Raw genomic sequence first — 10809 nt, forward strand, 5'->3', positions numbered from 1 at the left:
TTGCTATATCTGTTCCTGCCTTCTTCTTCTCCATGTGGCACATTTTCTTCACTTCTATTTCTATCTTTACAGCTGTGTTTCCTATTAAGACAATTGGCCAACCCCCCTAACAGCCCTTGGTACATCTGTGTTTAGATTGTACTTCCCATTTCTGCCTTTTGCCATATACATATACATAACGTCTGTTTATAAACCTGCATTTGTTAGGCCACCTTCATATGGTGGGACAACATCATGAACTGATATGAGAGAACAAATAGTCAACAAAAAGAGAAATGGATAACATCTCAAAAGATAAAAGACACTTTTCTTGTATCATGATATTAGACCCAGATGGATTCAAACCATCAACCTCTCAACTAGTGAGCGCTCTTTCCATTTTGAGCTTATGGATCCACTAATAGCAAACACACAGGGAAACTAACATTTATTTTGATGAAGTAAATAAAAACCATCCAAAGTCGTTTACATCACAACTACAAAAACATCTTAGCATATATAGATGGGGGGTCCTATCACAGCACGGGAAAAACAAAGACAAGCATTTGATTATAGCAGCAGCACAGCAAAAAAAGGGTATAGGAGCAAAGAAAGACAAAACACAGCCTGTATATGTCACGACTTAATGTCTGCTCACCGTTTCCATTAGCTATCTTTGCTTCAAATAGAGAGATCTGGTTAAGGCCCACATCTCTCCCTTTACCAACTTGCATGTATTCACGATGAGTAACATTTCCTTCACGAAGTGTTGAATTGAAACCTGAAATATCAACAATATGACATCCTAATATCAGGCAGATCACATGAAAGCGGTATAACTGACAGCTAAAAATTTGACAGTTTTGAACATGCCGGCAAAGATATCTTCGCTTAAATTAATAATCTTTGATGCTTTGCTTATGCTCCCTCTTGTCAAATGAAAAGAAGGAAATAAAAAAGTAGCATAACAATCAAAACTTTTGAGAATAAATGCTAAATAAATGGTGATAATATGAAATGATAGGCGTGAGGAAAAAAACACAACGATTCATAGACATCTGGAATGGATCTAACAAAACCTTGCAAAAAAGAGAGTAAAACACATATTGAGATTACAAAAATATGTCTAAATTCTTACGCTGATATGAAGCATAAAAACATTCCAACCACACCCAAACAAAGAACAATTTTTTCAAGAGAAAAGTTCAAAAGAAAAGTTCTAACTTCTCACTAAGCACATGCGCATTCTATATGGGGTTCAAGCCTATATGGGGTTTTCAAGCTTATGTTTGCTCACTAGGATACCACACTTCCCACTTATGTGGTCCTCTTTCAACAAGGCAAAAAAATGTCGGAATGAGTGATTTTCTGTTAGTTGATTTATTAGCGACAAGATAATATTGGCCACAAATATGTCCTTGATTCATCACAATGTGCGCCCAGTGAGCGTGTCATAACCTGTGTAAAATTACTAAAATAAAGTTGTGTTGTAGAAGAGGTACCATGATAAGGCGAGCTGCTTTTGCACTTTCAACTACCATCCATTGTCCTTCTTCGGAAGAGAAGAGCCATTCATGAGATCGAATCTGAAACTTAACAATAGAGTTATATGTCACAAGAAGAAAAACATAACACCAGGCCCCAATCTAAGTCCTTGCTAATAAACATACAGCAATTAGCAGAAAGAAGCCTAGTGTAAATCCTATTATGTTATTAACAGGAAAGCAGAAGAAACCGTAGTGTAATCTATTATGCTTTTAATAAGATATTGTGAAGTTTCAAAGAGACACCAAGATATCTATTTTGACTTCTATCATTGCACGTAGTTCTAAAGTGACACAGATATACTTTCTTCTTTCATCAGTTGTACACATAATTCAAATTCTTAAAAGATAGAAGCAATAAAGTGTGACAGGTACTAACCTTGGGAATAATAAAAACGCCACAATGGTAGATGAATTCGTCAGAGTGCTGCTGAGCATCCAAAAGTACAGTTTTGTAGCTAAAGCGTGATTTCCCATCTTCACCTAGAGTCAATTGGAATCTGCGACCAGGGATTAGCTCCTTGAGATCGCCTCCAGCTCCGAGTTTAAGATCTTCTAGAGAGAACAAAATATCAGCACTAGAAGAGCATTGGCCCCGTGTTTTATTCTCAGTTTCAAGAGCTTCAATAAGACCACAACCCTGCACCAAAATATGTTGGTTTTGTTTCTAATGCTGCTTCAGAAGTATTGGTGATGGTATATTTAGATAATTCATTTTGTTGTGGAACCACGAGGAATAGTATCAAAGCCAATTCAATACTACAAGTGATAGCCACATAGTATATCAGAAACTACTAATGAAAGCATGGAGGATAGGTAACTACCTGATTTACATCACAATCAAGGGGAAAATGATCAAACATGGACATGATATGATGTAAAACAGTGGATCTCTCTTCTCAACCACCACCATAAAGGTACGAAAGCTACGCTTCTTAGATGTTGTGTGAGGTATAGCATGAACATTCATTTTCCACCCAAGCCTGAACTTTGAGAAAAGCAAACCTGGAAAAAAATCAAAAAACTAAAAGCTGAGACATATGAACAAGAAAAGTAGCAATTCATCCTACAATAAGAAGCTCTAAGTGGGACAAGATTAGTGTGATCCATTGATCCAACTACTTCAATCTTCTCTCTAAACTCCTGCTCTGGAATTCTCACATCCTCCAACCTTTTCACACAAACAATATTCCCAATCTCCAATACAGCCTTATATGCCGTCCCAAATGTCCCATTCCCTAATACCTCCGCCGACGCTCTCAACAAATCCTCTAAATCAAAATACTTAGTTGCATTGCGAAAAAACACCAACTTCTTATTCCCACTATTAATCAGCCCAGCTTTCGACTTCCCTGCTGCCACTTCTGCATGGAGAAAATAATAAAACTAATATAAATAACCTATACTTTTAAACAAAAACAATGTGTACTTTGGAAAAGGAAGGACCAAATTATAAACTACACAATTATAATCTCATCCAAAAAGATAAAAACTGTTTTTGTGCTTGATCACACATCAAACAGGTGGGTTTCAACCCTTGTTGCTGAAACTCAATTATTCTATTCAATAAGATTTACTGAATTCAGCCCATTATGGATTTGAAAAGACGCGGGCAAGGTATAGCCAAGGGATTGAGGATGAAAATATAGTGTAGACACAGTAAGTGTGTTGTAATCAAACTGCAACAATTACAAGAAATATGAACCAACCATCCATGAAGTGGATGCGGTATATATAGTCAAGTCGAGCCCACGTTTGCAAGAAATAATGTATGTGACAAAGACCCTCAACACAAATACCGTTGGCATCTGCGACAATTCTTAAACTACAGAATCCTCCTGGGTTATATAAATATTGATAAACTGTAACATAATCACTAAATTACATACAAATATGCAAAATCAAAGAGAAAACAGTACCCGAGCAGGAATACGTATTGCCCGGTTAGATTATCCACATTTCCGCTTCTTTGTAGCAAAACTAATTGGGGAAGAATTGCAACTGCCTCGAGGTATATCGAAAATGCCCAAAAGATCTGGAAAAAAAAACAAGTTATATCAAAACACCACAAAATGACGTGCTGGGAAAAATTGGAAAGATGTTTACATAGAAATTAGAAAGGAATATTGTATATGACTTGAAACAGCAAATGTATTTCTTCTACAAGATCATCCACGAGTTCTTTTATAGTCTAGCTTTAGAGAAACTCTGGGTTTACGAAGAAGAAGAGTGACAAAGAAACTTTCACTCAAAACAGGCGGGTACCAAAAAGAGTGGTCGTTATTTTTATTTTTTTATTTTATTTTGTGCTCTTATTGAAAATACTCCAAATTTATTTGGGATATATTATTGGATTTAGACAGTTATTGGGGGTATGACAAAAATTTATGTTTAGTTAGAGCATTTGCAATGCAGGGGATTTCAAGGGGTTTGTGACTATAGTCACCATTTTTGGGGAAAAATTGCTCTGCAATAACTCATCACCGAGATATTTTGCAATGCAGAGGTGATTATTTGGTGAATATTTTGCCAAGTTGATTTCAAGGTGAAACTCATCACCGAAATAGTGGTTGACTTGTTCACTTCGGACGGGATGTTGGATTCCGTCTGAATTACAAAACTCACCAGACGGAATCCAACATCCCGTCTCGCTATATTTCTTTTCTTCCAGACGGAATCAAACATCTCGTCCAGAGTCCTAACGGCTAATTCACCAATGGTCAAAAAGTCATAATGGTAAAAAACAGTCAAAAATAAAAACTTTGGTATATATACAACATTTGTTTCATTTCAACTCACACTTCCAACAATCATATATCATATTTCTTCTTCTTTAAAATCAGTTCTTCGAAAAAAAACAAAATATCAAATGGTATCAACTCAAGCATCTCAAGCAAAAGCAAAAACTCACTTTAGCATGTCCGAAGATCAAACTCTATGTCTTGCTTGGATAAAAATGAGTGAAGACTCCATTGTTGGTGATTTCCAAAATGCAAAAGGATTTTGGAATCGTGTAACAAACGAGTTCAATCAAACACGTGGGTCGGATAGGTCTTCCAATTCAATTAGCGTAGATGGAAATATATTTCAAAAATGATAAACAAGTTTGTTGCAATTGTGAATGCGGTGGAGGCTCGACATGCAAGTGGTACAACAATACAAAGCCGGGTAATTACAACGTTGTCAATTTGAAATTTATTGATTATCTTAGTCTTAGTCTAATTATTTTCGTCTTAGTCTAATTATCTTAGTTTATATATTATTTCCATTTTAAGTTTTAGTCTAATTATTATCTTAGTCTAATTATTATTTTAGTTTAATTATCTTTGTCTTAGTGATTATTTTAGTCTAATTACCACCATTTTATTTTTTAGTTGTCCGAGGCAAGGATGATGTACCAACTACAAGAAAAATGGCTTTTTCACTTAATCATTGTTACGTTATACTCAAGGATAATCCAAAGTAGAGTAACGTTTTTTAGGCAAACCACCCCACAAAGGGAAAAGGTCGCAAAAATGATGGTAAAGATTCAACTTCTAATTCACCAAGTGTTGGTGGAGTTGAATTGGAGGGTTCTCAAGAAATAGAGCGTCCTCAAGAAATGGAGCGTCCTCTTGGATCGAAGAAAGCAAAGTCCAAGAGGAACCAAGAAAAGTCAGTTGGTATGTTGGAGGGTTACTTTACACGTTTAGATGATACATTTTCACATGATGCAAATGAAACACAAAAATACTTAGAACTTAGGGAAAGGGAACTTGCATATGGTCAAAGAACTATGATGGCAAGAGAAGAAAAAAATCGGATTCAAATGGAAAAAAATCAAGTTCAATTGAAAAAAAAATCGGCTTCAAAATATGCAATATGAAGCTAAGATTTTAACGACCGATACAAGTGTCCTCCATCCCGATACTGCTTTTTTAATCGAGCAACAACAAGCTGAAATACGTGCTAAATGGGCAAGGGCTAGAGGTGGTTCTAGCTCTAACTAAGCTTATGTAATATCTAGTATTTTATTTTAATTAAAGCACTATGTATTTTAATTAATGCACTATGTATTTTAATTTCACTATCTTTTTAATTAATGCACTATATATTTTAATTTCATTGTATTTTTAATTAATGAACTATGTATTTTTATCTCACTGTTTTTTTTTAATTAATGCACTATGTATGTTCTTTCCAATATAATTATTTTCATGGAAATACAATTACCAATAAAATTAAAATACATTGTAATATAGTTCATTAAAACACAACTCATTAAACACATAAGAACTTATTGGAATTATATAGGAAATACATTAGGAAATACATAGGAAATATATTAGAACATACATAGGAAATACGTTGGAACTTAATAGTTCACGTTAGGAAATACATAGGAAATGTTTTGGAACTTCATAGTTCACGTTAGGAAATACATAGGAAAATAGGAAAATTTGGTCGGATCCAGAGGAGGGAGAAGGAGGCGAAAATTAAAATGGAAATGAAAGTGTATTTCCTATGTATTCGGATCATAAATTGGTACCGGATCTGCTGTTTCTTCAATGCCAGTTCAATTAAAAACATGCTCAACTAAGTCCTTTTGAAGATTAGTATGTGGTACTTCATTTCTGATCTTATTTCTTGCTTCAATCATCTTATAGACAAAATGAAAACCATCCTCTTCCTGAAAGAGCGCAGGTATTGTTTATTTCCTATGACCTTTCCAATTCCAAACTCCACTTTCACGTTCATTCTCAACAATCATATTATGCATTATAATGCATGCCTTCATTATGTCTCCAAGAACAACAATACTATGACAACGCCAGAAAGCCTTAACAATATGTCATCGGGCCTGTAAAACTCCAAACGTCCTTTCAACATCTTTTCTTGCAGCTTATTGACGTTGAGTAAATATCTTTTCATGCTTATTTCTTGGATAACGAATGGATTGAACAAATGTGCCCCATTTTGGGTAAATACCATCAGCAAGATAATATCCCATATCATAGCCATTACCATTCACATTAAATGCAACAGCAGGCGCCTCACCTTGCTCTAATGATTCAAAAATATGAGAACGATGAAGCACGTTAATGTCATTATGCGAACCTGGTAAGCCAAAGAACCAATGCCAGATCCAACAGTGTTTGTCTGCAACGGCTTCAAGTACCAAAGTTGGTTCCTTCTTGTACCCTACATGTGTTCCAGCCCATCCACTTGGGCAATTCTTCCACACCCAGTGCATACAGTCGATTGATCCAAGCATTCCTGGAAAACCCCTTGCCGCATTTTTAGCTAATATCCTAGCAGTGTCTGCCTCAGTTGGTCGTCTTAAGTACTCTTCCTCAAACGCCGTGATTATTGCCTTGCACCAACACTGTCACACCCCGAATTTCGACAGAATTCGGAAAAACATTATTTGTTCCCGACTCTTCGATCTCTGAGGTGTGACGCACTCTCCACTTCCAAAAACCCATAAACAGTTTTAAATATGCGGATAATTAAAAACCAATAAAAATTTTAACTTAAACAAAAGTCCTCTTCATTACAAAAATTAACAAATGAAAATGCAAATAACCTTATCTTAACTGAAAATCTATATCACCTCAAAGGAAAACAAAGTCTATCTTGAAATGCGACGCTAACGCAAACCACAAGCAGCAACCAATCTTCTTCAACACTAAACCTGTCAAGACTTATCAACTGTGTTCATTTAATGAACACACCCGATAAGCAAACATGCAAATCGGGTCAGCATTATAAAAATGCTGGTGTGAGTAGCTCTAAAATACAACATATAATTATACATATATATACACAATCCATACGGTAGTTAGTTCCTCCATCGAGGCACCTTAACTTTCAACGACTAATACAACATCCTTAAGTACAATAATTAAAGCGGTAGTTCCTCCAATCGAGGCCTTTAACTTCCCACTAAACATACAACAAACCATACGCGATAATAAAAGGCATTTAGTTGTTCTTCCACAAGCCTTTAGGTTCTAACTAAACTATAACCAGCCAAGCATATACAATAATCTATCTAAAGATATATCATTAACCAACATATTACCCTAATTATATTAATTAAGGATTTCTTTGTGTGTCCCTAAAATTCACGTCGATCTATGTCTTACCTAGTTTTCACGGCTATCACAATCGCTACCCAACGCCATGTACATGTACATCCACATGCCTCCTTACATAATGTACCACTCGTGGCGTAACTACCACTGGCGGGATGCCGCGACACCGTAACCCCTCACATGAAAGCCATTATGTAAATCGCCACTATTCGCATAAAATATCGCGCATCTCGTTCCAATATTTGCAAATGGAATAATCAAGCCACTATTCGGCTACGCCAGAAGGGCCATCCAGCTTTACTGAAACGCCAGAAGGGCCAATCACATTACTTCCGCCCCAAGGCCATTCAGATTCACTGAAACGCCAAAAGGGTCAATCAAATTACTTACGCCCGAAGGCCATTCAGATTCACTGAAATGCCAGAAGGGCCAAATCACATGAGTTGTGGTAGCTAGGTTCTAGGATTTTTGTTACGTAATTTATTCAAGTGTCATCCATTTATGACTCATAATAATTTCCCCTATATTACGTGCAGGTCAAATACCGTATTGCACTAAGCCACAATATTTAGAAATATCTCAATTATATCTCATAACCACTTTCACTCTTTCACGTGCCAATATATTATTGCACTAAGCCATAATCCCGTGGGAAAATATCCACACATACTATACTACCTCATAATAGCATCTCACATATAAAATAATGGAGCGTTTATACATTTATTTCTCAAAAATTATTACATTTAATATATATATCCCAACATATTATATAATGTCACAATATCAACGTCAAATCTTAATTAGATAATGACAACCAAATTTATACTAGCTTTCACAGCATTTTAGCATTTGATTTGTCCATACAATTTACAACATAAAATGTAGCACAATTAAACAAATCCAATTAAATCAATGCCCAATCCATATATATATATATATATATATATATATATATATATATATATATATATATATATATGTTTTACACACTACTCACGTCAAATCTTAATTAGATAATGACAAACAACTTTATATAATATTCGACAATATTTTATTACTACATTTGTCCATATTCTTAAATATGTGAAAAACTGGAAAAAGTCAACATTCCACAGTCAACGGTCAACGGTCAAAGTCAACGGTCACAGGTCAAAGTCAAAGTCAACACGTCATTGTCAAAGTCAAATTGTCGTTTCTATGTTCGACACGTTCAGGGTCATAGCCATGGTTCATAGCTAAGGTCAAAGGTGCATGGCTCATGGGCTCATGACCAAGGTAATGGTTCGGACCCAACTGGCCAAGCCCAAACCTTAGAACCCGAAAGTCTAAACATTTAAAGACCCAATTAGATATAATTTTAAGTTATATGACCAGCCCAAAAACCAAAATTAGAAACTGGCTCAAAACACCAATGGGTTTGGCCCGGAGAATTTAACTGAAACCGGCCCAACACTTAAACTAAAACTGGTCCACAACTTAAACTAAATTGGTCCGAAACAAAGGATTAATCCGGCCCAAAACAAAACAAAGAGAACTGGCCCAAAACTTAACTTGGTTCGGCCCACAGAAAACCAAATAGAAAAGGCCCAAACAAAATAAGGTTTTTGGCCCAACCAATTTAATCCAAAACCGGGCCCAAGGCCCAAGCCGACCTACTGTTCATCTTCTCCAGGCTTCTTCCTCCACCACCAGCCCAAAATCGACCACCACAAGCCTCCACACGACCACCCAATTCAACCAATCGGTTTTAATCCTTGCAAAAACCCCTACAACTTTGTCAAACATAAAAACGCTAATTCTTACATTCCGAATTCTTCAACCAAACTAGATCTGAAGTTTCTTGCGCCATTAATGGCTTCCACCTCAGACAGCCCCCCACACACTCAAACACACCCCTTCCATCGACAACCAACCCGACTACCTTATAAATTTCATTTAACCCTTCCTCCACACTAGATTGACATCTCGTCCGCCATTAACAGAGCTTCGACAGCTCCCATTCGACAGCCCTCATTCCAACCTCAATCAATCCTCCTAATCCCATCACCAACAACCCATTCAAAACCCAAACAAAAAGTTTAACAACAAAGTTTAATCTAAATCGATTTCGGTCGCCATTATCACGCGATTGTTCAAGCTTCCACCACACTCCCCAAGAAACCAACAATCTCAATTCAGTATCCCAACCACCGTATTAAACATTGTAAAGGTTCAAAAAAAAAAAATAGTATCTGGGGGCGATTCTTTCTTCGCTCAAGGCCATTGCCATTGTCGCTCTGTCGAGCTTCAACAGTCCAAAAAATATAACCGACTTTACTAATAAAAAATGGAACAATCACGGACAAGGAAGAGCAAGAAAAATAACAGAAACAATGCACTCTCAAAAACTGTTATACTCGTAAAACATCTCCGTATAAACTGTATAGGCGATAGACGAGAAAAAGGAAAAAGAAAAACTAAACTACTCACCTGTATTAACAGCTCGACGAATCCCTCCTAATCCGAATCGTCGCGCTCCAACGCTCTAGCCAACGAGCTGCCTCCATTTTTAATATATTTTATTCTCTATGAACCTTATTTTCCAGAACAATGTGTTTATATACTTGGGTCTGAAACCCAAGCCCAACACAGACTCGGGCCCTAGAAATTAGGCCCGCGATATCCCAAATCCAATCCAGCCGATTTTTAAATAAATTAATTAAATTAATTAATTAATCAATAGATAAATACATATTTTAAATACGGGCGTTACAAACACATCATAGATACATTTGATGTGGAATCTCCAATTTGTAAATACTCATCCGTTGAATCAGAAAAACAACCAGTTGCTAATTGTGCAACTGCAGCTAGTCCCTTCTGTAACCCATAAATTGCTTGCCGACCCAATCCATCCACCTTGTCTTTAAAGTAATCGTCGAAATCTGCTTTTTTCAACATATACAAAAAGCTCCATCCATGTACCTTTGTCTTTTGTTTGTTGTGAAGTAATCGCTCATTATCTTTTGTTTACGAAATCACCACCATCTCTAAACGCGTGTACTCTCGCCTTCTTCACCGGATCCACCGCGTTTATGCGTATCCACATCTTCAATTTCAATGGCTGCTTGAGTCATTAATGCCCCAGCAGTGGATAATAACTGCAACCTCCTCCTCCTCCTTCGCCTCATCATATCATTATGCTCATCTCTTACTCTTTCTATATA

General features: G+C 36.4%; 1 protein-coding gene across 3 annotated transcripts; it reads right to left on the minus strand.

The window, feature by feature from the left end:
* Positions 1-400: 400 nt before the first annotated feature.
* On the minus strand, positions 401-2854 carry LOC147490097 (uncharacterized). 3 transcript variants are annotated; one of them, XM_086572144.1, is made up of 5 exons: positions 2695-2854; positions 2348-2528; positions 1903-2163; positions 1482-1571; positions 401-760 (listed from the first exon to the last, which is right to left on the minus strand). In XM_086572144.1, exons 2-5 carry the CDS (start codon positions 2390-2392, stop codon positions 650-652), a joined length of 507 nt encoding a protein of 168 aa, XP_086428270.1. In that variant the 5' UTR covers positions 2393-2528; positions 2695-2854; the 3' UTR covers positions 401-649. The 3 variants fall into 3 exon arrangements, with proteins under 3 accessions (XP_086428270.1, XP_086428271.1, XP_086428269.1); XM_086572145.1 differs by having other exon boundaries at positions 1482-1565; positions 2348-2854; XM_086572143.1 differs by having other exon boundaries at positions 2348-2854.
* Positions 2855-10809: the final 7955 nt, after the last annotated feature.

The sequence above is a fragment of the Coptis chinensis genome, chromosome 7 (assembly GCF_015680905.1).
Source record: "Coptis chinensis isolate HL-2020 chromosome 7, ASM1568090v1, whole genome shotgun sequence".
NCBI classification, from domain to species: domain Eukaryota; kingdom Viridiplantae; phylum Streptophyta; class Magnoliopsida; order Ranunculales; family Ranunculaceae; genus Coptis; species Coptis chinensis.